Here is a 16,317-nt window from a genome sequence, read left to right as displayed (position 1 = left end):
GGCCAGTTCAAGCTCCTGTTACCTTCAGAAGCCACCTCTCCGGCCTCTGGTCTATCACAACCCTTCCTTCCCCGAAATCCTTTCTGAGTTTGTCCGTCTTACACAGTGTGACATATTCTGACTAAGCCTGTGACATATTCTGACTAAGCCCAGGCTTTGGAACTCAATGGACCTGGCTGGGTTACCATCCAGCACCACTCCCGGCAAGTCACTTAACCTCTCTGAGCCTCAGCTTCCCTCCTGTAAAACAGGTGGAATAACAGGACACTTCTCACTAGGCCATAGCGAGGGTAAAATGACACAACACTTGTAAAGGATTTAACATCGCACCTGGCACAGTGACAGTGTGCCACAAATGGTAACTAGTGCTGTTATTGCTATTATTATTATAATTTCTGCTTCAGAGGTCTAAACCCTAGATCCCCAGCTCCCCACCTATCCTCAGTCTAAAATACCCAGGTAGGACTGTGTGTTTTACTTTCTTGGTACCTCCCAGAACTGGGTTTAATAAATACCTGCTGAGTAGAATTAACCGTAGGCTGAGCTGTCTTAATGACCCAGCTGGCACTTCTTAAAAGAAAAATTAATTTTGCTCGCGATAAGCAAATCGGCCATGTAATTATCTGTACACATACAGACAAAGAAAGGGAACACTTGGAGCTGAGCCACACTAGAATACCTCACACACAGCCCCTCCCCTCCACAGCCACCTAAAGGCACCGACCCTGTTTGGATAGGATTTTAGAGCCCCAGGTCCAGGGTCCCTGAGGTTACCCAGGTATCCAGACTCTGCTCCCCTCTCTGAGGCTGCCAGGAGGGGAATAGGAGCCACATTACTGTTTGGAGTTTCCCAAACTGATTGGCAGAAACGGGAGCTTGCAAGGATCGAGCAGCTGGCCCAGTTCGCGCCCCAGGCTGCAACCTCATGGAGACCAGGACCTCCCCACAGAGCTGGTGGAAGTTCCCACAAGTGCTCAGGTGGTTAGTGACTGGCACACACTGTGCACTTTGGAACCCAAACTCAGTGGGGAGCTGCGAGGTCCTAGGACCCCTTTCTGGAAAGCTCATTGTCACCAGCTCTCACACATGCAACTGTGAGCACCTCTGTAGCCACCTTGCCACCAGCGCCTACCCCATCTCAGCCTCAGCTCCTGCCCTAACTCCTGCCCCAGTCCCTGCCCCTGTCCCCGCCCTGCCCCGCCACAGCGCGGTGGGGCTTGGAGAGCCCTTGGGCACCGGAGCCTGTTAGACCAGACGCCGGCTGCGCTCATCCAGGAGTACAGTTACTTTCTGCCATGTGCTCCAGCTCTAGCGACCTCACCCAAAACTGCGCGCAGGCACCCTGACCAGCAAACTTTCTTCTCTTTCTCTTTTCCTTTCAACAAAACGGTGCCTCCCGCCGACCAACAGTTTAGCGCGAATCCTAGCCCTGCTTTCCCGAATCCAATCCAAGTCGCTGGCCGCCCACTTGACTCCAGTCCCCCGGGGCCGACTCAGCCTGGGGAAGGGGACTGGGGGGGCCAGTCCTGGGCACTCCTGGCACCCCCTCCCGCTGGCCCGGTTGCGGCGAGCACTCACCGATCTGCGCCAGGCTCAGATGCACTAGGCAGAGTCCCCAAGCTGCGCGCCACCACAACTTGTCCATGGTGTCACAGCGAACCGAGAGAGCGGCGGGGCGGGGGCCGACGGAGGACGGGGCGACGAGGGCGGGCCGAACCTGTCACAGGCTGGGGTCCGCCGGGCAATGAGGCCGCCTCGGAAGTTGGCTGCAGTTTTTATTCGAGGGGTTGAAAGAGTGACCTAAGAGGGAGGGAGGGAGCCAGCGAGCGAAGGACACACCCAAGAGAGGGGCTGTGACTAAGCAGCAGGCAGAGGTTTAAAGACGTACCAGCCCTTCCTCTGCGCTGCCCGCCGCCCCCGCGCCGTGCTCCGTGGGGGACGGTCACCGGGGCTGCCCGCGCGGGGCCGGGACGACCCGGGGGGTGCCCGCGAGTCCAGCGCCCACCCGCCCGCGCCGGGAGAGCGGCCTCAGGACCGCGGGTGACCGAGTCCTAAAACCTCGCCCCTTTGGGATCAGCTTCAGGCTTCTCCTTTCGCGCTAAGTTTCCCTCTGAATCCGGCTGGGGAATGATTCTCTGGGCGTCACAGGCAGCTGGTGTCCCGGGAGAGGAGCTGGGACAGGCGCGGGGTCCCGCACTGGCTGGTGGTGCTTTCCCGCCCTCCGGGGTGGGGAGGGGGAGCCGGTGGTTCTTCCCGGGGGAGGCAGGGATTGCTCGTTCTTCCTGCTGAAGGAGAAGTCGAGTCCGCAGGGCTCAGGTGGACTTTTGCTTCTTGTCAGGGCTGCTTAGGGAAAGCTCACGATGGCCAGCAGCCCCAGGCTGGTCCCTCTAGTCCATGTACCCACCCACACACTCATTCATCCTCCTCTCCATCCATTATCCACTCAAGTCCATCCATCTTCCCATTCATCCATTATCCAGCCACACGTCCTTTCATCTACCCATTTATCCAACCATCTATTCTTCCGTTCTTCCTCCCGTACAACTTTTCATCCATCACTCCATACATCCTTTTTCACATCTCTTTAGACACCCACATCCGTCCACTGTCCTCTTCTGCACCCATCCACCCATATGTCTGTTCCTTAATGTATCCACTCATCTCCCACCTATCCATCCTCGACATATCCACTCATCATTCCCTGCATCCTCTCATCCACTCACACATTCATTCATTCTTGCTTGCTTCCAAGTATATTCCTTTCAATGCAAGCATTAATCTGCTTTTCCCCATCTATACCACCCAGTAAATCTCAAAGAGGGGAGGAGATTGTAATCATCTACAGTGGAGATGTTCTGAGTATGAAAAACCATACTTTGAGTAATAATTCCATATCTCTCTGTAATATACTATGACTTAGTACTTGGAAATGGGAAGCAGTATTTGTTTTTAATGTGAACTACTGAAAATAAATCTGAATGGATTTCTTGCCTGATGAGATACACAGAAAATGAAAGTAGTTGTCAGTGGCTATGGCAAGACCCTGAGGAACCATGCCAGAATTCCTGAGGGAGGATAAGATTTTGTTATTCACTGAAAGACATTTAAAAATTGAGAGAAATACACCCAGCCATCCACCCACTCATTCATTCATCAAACATGTAGTGAGTGACCGAGGGTGTTAAGATAATAAGTGCCAGCCCTGTTCAGGGCTTCACACTTTGTAAGGAATCAGATTCCCAAGCAGGATGTTACCACACAACATAAAATGTGCTGCAAAATGTGTGTGTTCAGTCCTAGAGAAGGGAGTCAAACTCTTTCCTAGGGAACACAAGGGAGACTTCACAGGGAGGTGATATTTGAACCAGTCTTGGAGGAGAACGAAGAATTCTTTACATGAAATTGCAGGGACAAGTTATCCACAGGCGGTCAGTACTCTGTAGGGATGAATAGCAAGGATTCAGGAGCCAGAACACTTAGGTATAACCCCTGTCTTGGCTACTTACTAGCTGTGTGACCTTGACTAAGGCAGTTAGTCTTTATGTCCCTTGATTCCTTCAAGTACAAAATGAACTTAATAATAGTATCTACTTCATAGAACTGGTGAGAATTAAGTGACTTGAAAGTCCTGCGTATATTAGTGACTAGATACATGTGTATACATACTTATATATGCATATAGTAAGCACTATATGTAAGTGTTTGCCATTATTACTAAAGCAAAATTGTGTGTGAGTGTAGAAAAGTGAAAGAACATGGCTTGTTCAGAGAATGGAGAGCAGTTTGCCTTGAGCGTTAGATCAGATGACGAGGTTGCGAGAGGGACAGCAAGATGTGAGGCTGGAGAGGTGGGCAGGGGCTAGGTTGTAAACTATACTGAGTCTAAACTGGATCCTGTAAGAAATAAGAAGCCAATGTAAGTTTGAAAAATTATTATTATTATATTAAAATGCACATAATATAAAATTTATCATTTCACCCATTTTAAAGTGTACGATTCAGTGGTCTTCACAATATAGTGCAACCACCACTACTTAGCTAGTCCAGTGTTGTTTTTCAGTTGGGAAGATCCCGTTTGGGTATAGGCTGCACCTTTTGCATTTTCAAGGAGAGTGTTTGGGGCTGAAAAAATCAATGTTTGGACCTACTCCCCAATCACTCAATGGCTGGCCTGCCACTCAAGGGGTTGCCTGTCTGAAATGAAGATAGTGCCTCTGAGCCCCCACCTGAAGAGCAGGCACTTTGAAAATGCTGCCAGTAGCAAGGAAGAGTTGTCCCTGCTGTTGTCTGTGACCAAGAGGACACTTTCCTGAAACAACTGGCAGCAAACTAGTTCCCAGGTAGAGCTTCTGGCCCTAACCACGTGAGAAACCAGCTCTGGAGAGTGTCATGGTCAAGAACACTGGACACAGGTTGGCCTCGAACACCTCATGTTACCTCGGATTTCAAATTTCTTTTCTTGGAGGAGAGGAGTGAAGTGGGTTTTCACTAGGAACAAGTTTGTCTTACTGTATTTCATGGAGCCTGGAGGTTCCTTGAAGATCCCTGAGAAACACAGAGGTCAGAGCAAGGGCTTAAGTGTGGGCTGTGCCTCTGCCTTCCCCATCTCCATCCCAACCACAGAATTTCCATTTGCATCCGCTTCATATACTAGAGTACTGCATGAGATTTCATTTTGACAAAGGATTTTACTCTTAAAAAAATATATAAAAACCACCGAACTAAGTCATTTCAAATCCTGGTTCTTTCTGCATTAGTGCAGTAGACAGTACTGCCAATGGGAGGCGGGAAATGGGTTTGAAAGTGCTTTGAAAACTGTAGAATGGCATGCAAATTCTAGGGATTGTAATTAGAATTACTCTCCCGGGGGGAAATATTTTGTCTGCCTGCTTCCTGATAGTTGAGGGAGGGACTGAGGTTATCTACCCCCATGCCATCAATGATTCATTTCAAATAACTGGCCTGGTGACTTACTGGCCTTTCGGGAATTCCTGGAGCACCTCTCTGAGCTCTCCCTTCATCTTCTTTCTACTCCAGACACGCCCCAGCCACACCATTGGTCACACAAAGCCTTTTCTGTACTCTCACTTGAACCTCTGTAAAGGTTAAAATCCTTAAAGTGATTAATTTTAGATGCTCAATATCGGTTGTGTGTTGTACCAGCTACCTTTCTAAGCCAAACCATGGGATGTGGGAAACTGGCAAAGGGAGCTTGAGTTGATCTGGGCTGACATGAGATCACACTATTCGAGTCCAGAATGCAATCAGCAGCCTTGAACTGAGAAAGACCAAGTCTGACCTATGAGTATGAACAGAGGCTCTCCCCTTATCAGCCGGGTGACTTAACCTCTGGGAGTTTCAGTTATCCCAGCTACAAAATGAGGGTAATAAGACCTTTCCCATAGTTTGTTATGAGCAGTAAGTGAAAGAAGGCATCAAGACCCTTTGCTGGGGTGCCTACCTCATGAGATGTCTGCCTCCATGACCCCCCAACTTCTAAGCTACCTGAGAACAGGGGTACGGCTGTCTTGGGCATGAGTACATAGCTCTCGGTACCTGACATGTCCCAGTCTCTGGCATATGTACCGTACTCCAGAAATATGTATGACATGAATGCATGAGTGAATGGCATTCTTCTCCCTCCCATCATGGCATGTAGGGGTGTCTCAGGAATCACATGAGTAATAGGTGGAAACACTTAGACAATGCAACAGTTTCTAAATAAATGCAAGCAGGAGTGTCATATCTGGGTGACTAGAGCCTCAGCATTGCCCACTCTGGCAGACTAGGATTTTGCTGAAATATTGGGGCCTGATGGCTTCTGGCTAGCAGTAATAAATCTTCTTAATAATAACAATTCTTCTGCTTAAGCAAAGAAAAGTCAGATTTAAACCAAATGTGAGCAGGAGTATGAAGAGAAAGGCCGGGAGATCTGGGGCTAAATCATGGAATTCTAGATCATAAACACAGCGGGTCACAGATTCTTTTAAAAGGACAATATTCAACATTTTTTTTTCATGGAGCTGCTTCCTAGCAAAAGAGCAATTTGTCAAGGTAAAGAAAAAATGTCATTCCAGTTCAATCTAACTCTTAAAGAAATCCATTCTTAGTTCGTACTTATAATGTGAATTCTACATATGCAAATGAGCAGCAGTGAAAAAAGCTGTCATGAAAAAGTCTAAATTAACAAGTAACTGAGAAGCAATCTTCGTGATAAATAAATGCAAATCAAAACCACACTGAGATACCATCTCACTCCAGTTAGGATGGCTAATATCCAAAAGACTGAGAATGACAAATGCTGGCAAGGTTGTGGAGAAAAAGGAACTCTCATACACTGTTGGTGGGACTGCAAAATGGTGCAGCCTTTATGGAAAATGGTATGGAGGTTCCTCAAACAATTGCAGATAGATCTGCCATACGACCCAGCTATCCCACTGCTGGGAATATACCCAGAGGAATGGAAATCATCATGTCAAAGGTATACCTGTTCCCCAATGTTCATCGCAGCACTCTTTACAATAGCCAAGAGTTGGAACCAGCCCAAATGTCCATCGTCAGATGAGTGGATATGGAAAATGTGGTATATCTACACAATGGAATACTACTCTGCTATAAAAAGGAATGAAATACTATGTTTGCAGCAATGTGGATGGACTTAGAAAAAATTATATTAAGCGGAATAAGTCAGGCACAGAAAAAGAAATACCACATGTTCTCACTTATTTGTGGGAGCTATAAATAAATAAATAAATACACAAACAAATGGTGGGGGTGGGAAAGAAGACACAACAATCACAATTCCTTGAACGTGTTAAGGCAAGTGAATGGATATGATGTTGATGGGCTGGAGGAGGGAGAGGGACAGGGGAGGGAGGATTCGGTAAAGGGACATGAAAATCAGCTACATTGTATATTGATAAAATAAAATTTAAAAAACATACAAACACACAAAATAAATAAATAACCCTGAATGGCTAGTCTCAAGCTAATCAAGTGTGATGACAGACCTGAGCCTTTAGGATTAGGAAGGTTTTCAAATTATGGCAAATAAAGTAGCCGGTGTGGCTGTCGCACCCTGGAAATGCCCGGGGACAGGTGCCTCTAGATTCTAGACATGTCCATGTTAGTCACAAAGTGGGTTTTATGCAGACCTGTGGAGGTTAAAATAGTACACAGATAGGACCAAATCCTACAGCTGGATGGTAACAAATTTAGAAATGTGAATATTTGAGGATAAAATCTGAATTAATGGTGTGTGATATTATAAAGCAAGCTAATTGGAAGGAAGACAAGTAGAAGTCTATGCACTATTATTTAAAAGAAATACAATTGTATTTTTAAGTATATGTAGTAAATAAAATTCTCATGTATTTATCTTCTCCTCACTTCATTCCAAGTAGATGGTTAAACATATATTGGAAGGCTTTAAGGGATCTGCTTTAATGAGCATTTAAGTATGATTTGTGCTGGTCACATCCATGGTTGGTGTGTAAATGATGATGAATACCATTCGGTTGTCTGAAATTGTTTCTTCTCTTCATTCATTTTAACTATGTGACTTCTATGTGCTGAGCAGAATTTACGCATTCTTGGTTCTGTCATAATTAATCATCTCCACTCCACCACTGCAACCATTACCAACACCACCACCACCATCATCATTACTACCATCATCACCATCATCACCACCACCATCACCACCATCATCACCACCATCACCACCACCATCATTACCACAATCATCACCATCATCACCACCACCATCACCACCATCATCACCACCATCACCACCACAATCATCACTATCATCACCACCACCATCATTATCATCACCACCATCACCACCACCACCACCACCACCACCATCATTACTACAATCATCACCATCATCACCACCACCATCATCACCATCACCACCACTATCATCACCACCATCATCATCACCACCACCATCATCACCACCACCATCATCACCACCACCATCATCACCATCATCACCATCACTACCATCATCACCACCATCATCATCACCACCATCATCACCACCACCATCATCACCACCATCATCACCATCACCACCACCATCATCACCATCACCACCACCATCATCACCACCACCACCATTATTACCACCATCACCATGACCATTATCATTACCACCATAGTCACCACCATCATTACCATCACCACCACCATCACCACCACCATCATCACCATCACCACCACCATCATCACCACCACCATCACCACCATCATCTCTACCACAACCATCGTTACTACCTTGAACACTACTATCATCACCACCACCACCACTACCACTAGCATTACCACGACTATCACCATAACCACAATTATTTTGAACATTATAGCTAACAGCCAGTATTTACTACATGTCAACCCTAATGTCATTTGTAACAATAATTCTATGAAAAGTTAATTTCTATTTTACAGATAAAGAAACTGAGGCTTAGAAAGTTTAGGTGACTTGTCCAAAGTCTCATTTTAATTTTACTTAGCAAATCTTTCCTGTCATTATAGGATATAGAAATAGAAAATTTTGATCCCTTCCTGATTTTTGTTCTAGCAAAAATACTAAATCCATGGAATTCTAATTAATTACTCTCTCTGAATTGTATTCTAGTCAGTTTCTTTTAAGAAAGAAGAGCTCTTTTGGAAGCTTTTGTTGGAGTTGGGGAGGTGAGAATGGGGTTGCTAAGGTAGAGGATGGAGAAGGTTGATTCTCACAGCTCTTTGAAAAATTGCAACTTGAGAATAAAGCAACTTTGAAAGCATAGACTCAGGCTTTGATTTTACTCACCAGACAATTTTAGATTTGCATAGGACTATGCCTTGATTCCTTATAGTATCAACGTGAGATAGCTGTACGTTCTGACTAGAAACAAACACCATTCTCTATTTATAGCATCTAAGAGTTTCTTCAGTGACTATACTCCACACAAGACATTTTTTGGATTATTGGGCCGACCCACAAATTATAGTTCTTTCTCTAAATATTACATCCAGATCCTGAAAAGTAGCTCCTGGCAGCCTTAATTTTATATGTGACCCCCACCTCCCATGCCCATGGCTGATTGGATCCAGTGGTAGAAACCTCATGCAAGCCCAGCTAATCAGAGTCTTTGTTCTTGAAATTTGGGATTAGATTGTGGCTTAAAGTGTAAGACACAAATTTGGAAGCTGTGGTGGGATAGCCATATATCTTCATGTGCATGGAGAGGCAAGAGAAGAATAAGGCAGAAGCTCAGAGAAAAGCAGAAAATACTTCTTGAGTTCTGACACTTCTCAGGTTCCAGGTTCTAGTCCACTCTTGATACCTGACTGCATTCTTGCCCTTGGTTTCTGTGAGGCACTTTTGTGTCCTTACGATAAATCCCTTTTATTCTGCTTATGTTAGCTTAAGCTGGTTTCCATTCCTTGCAACCAAAGAGACTTGATGAATATAGGAGGACATCACTCCATTTTACAAAAGAGTAAACATAGAGCTGGCCAGTTAGCACAGCTGGTTAGAGTGCGGTCTTATAACACCAAGGTCATGGGTTTGGATCCCCGAACTGGCCAGCTGCCAAAACAAACAAAAAACCCACACAAAAGAGTAAACAGAGGATCAAATGGATGGTAGATGAGCCTATTACTGGATCTTGAATTCAGGACTTGGACTCTGAATCTCAGGTCTACTGATTCTAAGTTCCATGCTCTTTTCACCACTTGGGCTCACCTACAACCTCTCCTCCACATCATCCCATTGTACCCAAAGAATGTAATTATCTCTCCTTCACTGTGACAGAAACTTGACATCCCTGATGATTTGCCCCCTGTTGTATGGTGATCCAAACAAGTGGCAGGTCTTCTGAGTCCTGTCTTCCCAGGCTTTTCCCAGAAAGCCCCTTTCTGCCTGAACATGCCTCATAGTCTATGTCAAAGGTAAAACCTTTCAACTGGCAGGTGATAGCAGTTGCTTCTCTTCAAAACACCCAAAAGGTAAAACTTTTGGGCTCCAATGTGCAAGCATAACGGTCCAGCCAAGTCCTGACTAGGTTCAGCATCAACTCCTGCAGAAAGGGAATAGGTACAGAACATGGATGGGAAGCCAGGCCAAAACCCATTTGATTGCTGGATACTGGTCTCCAGCTGCACAAGCCTGCTGCTCTAGAAGGCATGGCGTGGGTGAGAAAGAGACATGCTGAACTGAACTTTATTAGGAGAGGATGTGGGGAGGGAGGAAGGAAGAAGGAAGAGACGTCTTGAGAGAGTGTATGAAGGTGAAAGAAGGACAAAAGGCACAGACGTGAATTCATCATGATATGAAGGAAAACAAAAGTCTTCTCATTATCAGACAAGAATTTAATGGACACCTGTATACACTACAAGAACTAAGCATTGAGGAAAAGCCAAAGATAAACAGGACCTGCCCTCTCTCCTCAAAGAGATTATGGTCTAGATTAATTTGGCAGATCAATCACCTTTATTAGTTCAAGAAATATTTGGTAAACATGTCTAAGTTCCAGGTACTACCCTGAGTACTAGGAACACAACAGCATAAAAAGACAGAATAGCATGTTATTATCATTGAGGAAGTGGGAGGGCGGTACAGGGTGACTTTAATAAGGTGGTCAGGGAAGGTCTGTCTGAAGAGGTGAGATTGGAGCCAAACTTGTACAAATATGAGAGAAGAGCTTTTTTTTTAAAAAAAAAAAAAAGGACACAGTAAATGCAAAGGCTTGCAGTGGGAGTGTTCTTGATGTGTTTGATGAACAGAAAAGGTTAAAGTGGCTGGAGCAGAGTGAACAAGAAAGCAAATAGTAGGAAATGAGACTGAAGAGGAGAGTAAAGCCCAGCTCTCATGTAGCCCTGCAGGCCATGGTAAGAAGTTTGGATTTTATGCTGACTGTAATGGAATGACTAATGGGTTTCCCCTAATTTTCCAGATCTGGTCAATTAGTAGTGACTGCTTCAGTCACTATGATGAGAAAGATTTTGAGGCCTTACAGCTCAATGGGTAAAAATTCATTGATGGATTGATAATGTGCATGATGTCTGCAGGAGAGGAAAGGGTATATCTAATGATTAATATTTGACATCAATGATCAATATTTGGAGAATTAAGTTGTATTAGTCAGTATAGTCTGGATTATGCCGCAATAACAACATCAGCAAAATCTCAATGGTTTAACACAGTCATCCAGGTGACTTCTTGCCATGCGAAGTTGGCTGTGAGTCCAGGCAATATTCCAAAGCAACCATCTTCTATGCAGTAGCTCCCTGATTTAGGGGGTTTTAGTCTTATGGCAGGCACCTCCATCTTAACACAGTTGCTGCAGCAGCAAAAGAGAAGAGTAGAAGGCTTCATTCCAGTGATTAAATAAATGCTTTGGCTCAGAAATAACATATGTCACTTCTGTTCCCAACCCATTGGCAAAAACTGTCATATGACCTCACCTAATTGCAAGAGGACTGGGGAAGGGTAATCCTCCCATTTGCCTAAAGATAGAGAATGTAATGCGAGTAAGCAGTAAAAATCTAACACATAAGTCAACCCTAAAGTAGGTCCAGTAATACTTCAGGGAAGTTTGTAATGCACTGTGTATGGAGTAGTAAATAATAAAGGAGTTCCAAGAGTGGCGATGTTGACTAGTATAGTTCAGAAAGGCTTTAAGAGTAGGGGGTACCTGAGCCAGGTCTTGATGGGTGAATAGAATTTTGTTAGATGGTCACCCTCCACCTCAATCCTCCCCATCCCAAGCTCATTAAACCCTCCCCTTTCCCTGGCTCAACCCTATCCATCATTCTTAAAGTCCCTTTAACTGGCTCTTTAGACTTATTCTGAATGCAACATGATGAAGCCAAAGAGCATTATTTATTTGCCGTGTATCCCTGAGCAGTTCACTCAACCTCTTTTGGCTTAAGTTCCTCACTTAATTCTCTACATAATTATTTTTGAGAATTAAAATATATAATGTAGTAATGCATCTATTTATATTAACATAGGGTTTGGAATATAGCAGTGTCTAAGAAATGGTAGTTATTGTTACTGTTGACCACCCTTCCTTTAATTCTATCTTTTCTTCTCTTTATAGATACTGTCCTGGCCCATCTTGTATCCCACCTTTCAGATGGGTTTATCTTTCTGTACTTTGGTCTAATTTTATCTACTAATAAATTGACTCAACAATTTATAATGGCCTAAACACATTCATATTTATTTTGGGGTCATGTGACACTCATCAGGGTTTTTGGGTAGAGAGGGTGGTGGGGAGAGATAGAGAGTCCAGGCTGATGGAGACTCTGCAATTTTCAACATGACTTCCAAGTTCACTGGAGCCATTTCCATTCAGTTGGTGGAAGGAGAAAAGGGCATGGAGTTCTCTTCGTGAGGTTTCTATGGGCCAGGCCTGGTACGAGGCCCATCACTTCCACTCACATTCCATTGGCTAGAACCACTCACTGCCACACTAAGCTGCAAGGAAAGCTGGGAAATGTAGTCCAGCTGTGAGTCCCGGAGCAGGAGAACAAGGAGTTGAGTTCTCTCTCCATCCCTGGCTCCTCCTCTGAATCTTTCACTCTATTCCTTTTCCTACTGTGGGGTTGCTCAAGTCAATGTCTGGGTCTGCATCTGTTTCTTGACTTATTCCCAAGGCCCACTACATCTACCATGCCACAAACAATGACAAGAAAGGAGACACTTAGCTCCATCACTGTGCATGCCTACACCTTCCAAGAGGTCCTGTTCACCCTCCTTCTTCATCTTCCACCTGAGCAACAATAGTTAAGTCCAACAGAAGACATCAGGAGAGGGTTGGGGCAATAAGAGAGTGGGCTGCCAGCGTGAGTTTGATTCCAAGATCAGCCATTTGGGACCTTGGTTACAGTTTACAGGCAGGGAAACAGAATGTGTAGTTCTGGTCTATAAACCTGTGCCTTTCTCTGCCAGCTCACTGGGACCTTGTGAGACTAGTTTTAATACTACTTATAAAATGCCTTGAGACCCATTTTCCAAAATACTAATTCCAGAGGATGTTAATATATGAGCGTTCCTCAATAAGAGGTTTTCAAAGACAACTATGTTTGGGAAACACTAGGTTGAACATAGGTTAACAGGTTTCTTTAGTGCAGATCTTTTCCTTATTTTTCCACCTATCAGCCATTTGTTGAGTGTTTTCTAGTGCCAGGCATGGTGCTAGGTGCTGTGGATCAGTGGTGAACAAGCCCACACAGTCCCTGTCTCCAGTAGTTAACAATCCAGCACCAATATGTATTGTAAGTTTCCAAGAGGGGGTCATGGTATGTAGCTTTTCCCAAAATTATTTGACCAAAGACACTCCCTGTTCTGAAAAGTATCTCAATAAGTTAGTGCAAAACATAATTTTGAAATTCCTGAAACAGAATGTGCAAAGTATTCACATCAGCTAAACAAATAGGTCTTATTTTCAACACATTTTTACAAATCCCAATTGGAGTATAATTTCTCTCTCTCTATGTATATCTATGTACAGGAAAAAAACTAGAAAAATATGGGGTGAATTTATTGGTGATTTTTTTCTAAAATAAGTGAAGGTTTGATGGAAGGATACATATGGCACAAAAGGAAGATGGAAATCTTCTTTTTAAAAAAACTATTAATTATGGAAAATTTCAATCATAAATATATGTACAGGTGGAAGGAAAATTATAATGAATTTCCATGTAGCCATCACCTAGCTTCAACAATTACCAATTCATGGCCCATTTTTATTTATCTGCACCTCCTACTTCCTTCTGCATCACTGGGTTATTTTGAAACAAATCCCAGACATCTTATCTTTTTATCTGTAAACATTTTAGTATGTATTTCTAAAACATAAGGGCCTGACGGAATTTGGATGTGTTGTCCCCTCCAAAACTCATGACAAAATCTGATCCCCAATGTGGCAGTGTTGGAAGCTGTTTGAGTCTTTCAGGCAGATCCTTCATGAATGGATTAATGCTCTCCCTGGGGGAGGGGGTTCTGAGTGAGTTCTTGCTCTATTAGCTCCCGCAAGAGCTGGTTGTTTAAAAGACTCTGGCACCTCCTCTCTGCTATTTCTTTCTTCCTTTTGCCATGTGATCTGCTTATACCCACCAACTGCCTGCCACTTTCCACCATGATTGGAGGCCTGCACCAGACTCAGCTATCCCAGAACTGTAAGCCAAATAAACTTCTGTTCTTTATAAATTACCCAGTCTCAGGTATTCTGTTATAGCAACATAAAACAGACTAATACAGGGCTCTTTAAAAATAACATAACCACAATATTATTGTTACACTATTGGTAATTAAAAATTTCTTTCATTAGAGGTTTTATAAAAATGTATGTATTACTTTTGAATCAAATAATCTTATTTTAAAAACATATGAAGATACAGTAAACATACTGGTGTATTAAGTGCACAGGCATGTGCATGTTAAGTAGCCCTGACATCATCTCAAAGGAACACCCTGGTGCAGGTGGTCTCCACCACACACTAGCTGGGCCCATTCTCCTACAGGAGAACTGGAAAGGAGGTCCTCCTCCTCACCCCAGTGCTGGGGAAATGTCCCTTTTTCAGCAGAGACAAAGCTCCTTGGAAATATGCCCAGTGACCTTCTCCCTACCAATAAACTAGCTAGTGCTTACACATATGATCTGTCCCAAACATGCACCCAGCCCACAGCACAAATGTTGTGAGCCGCACAGTGGGTCACTGAAAAGTGATGGTAGGAAGGATGACACAGCCTGGGCAGTGGGAGGCAGGGCCACCACGCAGTGTCCTTCAGAGAAGCTCCTACTGGCCCCCTCCTCCACCAGCTAACAGGTACCCAAAGGCTACCATCTGAACTTTAAAAGCCTTGCTTGCCTTTGGGTCAATGGGTTTAGCTCTTTCCTCACCATCAAGTTTGGCCCAGGGATGGTGGCTATGGGAGAGGGCATGAGAACTCTGAGCACTCAGGAAAAACTGTAGGGTGAACCCAGAAAGACAGATTTGGCATTAGTCCCAATCGTACCTAAGTCTGGCCTTCTCAGAAGCAACCGCTGTCCCCATTCCTGGTCCAGAGGAGGCTGTCCCAATGATGGCACCATCCAAGTCCTTGCTTGCCCTTGTTCATGGGTGGAGGACTTTCCCTGTGGGGCAGCGGTCACATATCCCCACAGGTAAATCAACCACCAGTGACATTTCCACCGTCTCATCTCCTGCCTTTCTCCCTTTCTCTTGTCCCCTGTCCTCACTTCCTCCTTTCTCAGCCTCTCTTCATCTTCCCTTCATTTCTGTCTCTTGACCTGGTGCCCCTCCCACTAACCACATCTACGCCCTTTTCTTTTCTTGGTTTAAATTCACTCTCTACTCCCCACCTTGGGTCTTGCTGCTGCCCGCCTCCTCCTCAGCCTGGGTATGTCCCTTTCTCTTCCCCCACCCACGGAGTGTCAGCTCCTGGCGACCTGATTCAGGCCTGTTATGTGTTTCCACACTCACCACACGCAATCTGGAAACTCAGAGCAGAGCGGATGCAGCCCTCAGGGCATCCCCGCTTTGGTCTTTCTCTTCCTTCAGGGAAGCAGTGGCAGGCTTCTCGGGTCCCTTGCTGGAAAGGAAGGGAGAGTGACAGGGAGCCATCCCACAGAGCGGGCCTGGAGGGCATAGGAAATGCTGTGCTGTCTGGAGCAGAGTTGGAGGCTAAGCCTACACTAAGGGTGGTTTCAGAGAGCCCAATGAAGGACGCCACAAGTGCCATTCATCAACAGGCATTTGGAGAAGGGTTTTCTCAGGACATTTCACTCAATTCTGTGCTGGAGGAATGGATAGTGTCACTTAAAGATGAAGAATATGGGTATCACAGAGGTTAAGTGGCTTGCCCACACTCACACAGACAGCAAGCAGTGGAGCCAGCTAAGGAACCCAGTCTCATGCCAAAGCCCTGTTCATTCTACTACAGTGAGGGCCTCCTTGGACTCAGGAAAATGGCTAATTGCACAGCCTTTTTCTGTCTTAATCTTCTGAGACAGTCTCTTACCATCCAACATGTCAGCATTTGTTTCTGTCTTCCTGCCCTTTGCTCATTTGCATCTCATTTCCTCTAGAAAAGTTATGGTGTGTACAGTACGCCTCTACCGCTCCCTTGTCCTGCCCATGGCTTCTCTGCCCTGCCTCGGTGATGTCACCAGCATCTTGGGCAAGCTCCAGAAAACCTCAGTGCTACATGGAGCTCCAGGATCCAAGCTGTCTGGAGTCAGTGCCAAAGTTGCCCTTCTCCGAGGGATGAACTTGTGCTCCTGACTTCAGTGTCTGCTTCAAGTTTAAACG

General features: G+C 44.9%; 1 protein-coding gene across 11 annotated transcripts in view; it reads right to left on the bottom strand.

Moving 5' to 3' along the window:
- The window catches only part of CD44 (CD44 molecule (IN blood group)), an 84,261-nt gene extending 82,467 nt beyond the window's left edge, over positions 1 to 1,794 (bottom strand). For all 11 annotated transcript variants that reach the window (XM_063093595.1, XM_063093597.1, XM_063093599.1 and 8 more), the window contains exon 1: positions 1,579 to 1,794. In XM_063093595.1, the coding sequence (XP_062949665.1) occupies positions 1,579 to 1,645 (67 nt within the window). In that variant the 5' untranslated portion in view covers positions 1,646 to 1,794. The remainder of the gene's footprint in view (positions 1 to 1,578) is intronic.
- Between the last annotated feature and the right edge of the window lie 14,523 nt (positions 1,795 to 16,317).

This window comes from Cynocephalus volans, chromosome 4 (assembly GCF_027409185.1).
Source record: "Cynocephalus volans isolate mCynVol1 chromosome 4, mCynVol1.pri, whole genome shotgun sequence".
NCBI classification, from domain to species: Eukaryota; Metazoa; Chordata; class Mammalia; order Dermoptera; family Cynocephalidae; genus Cynocephalus; species Cynocephalus volans.
The sequence above is the reverse complement of the archived record's forward strand: the minus strand, read 5'-3'. Positions and strand labels throughout refer to the sequence as shown.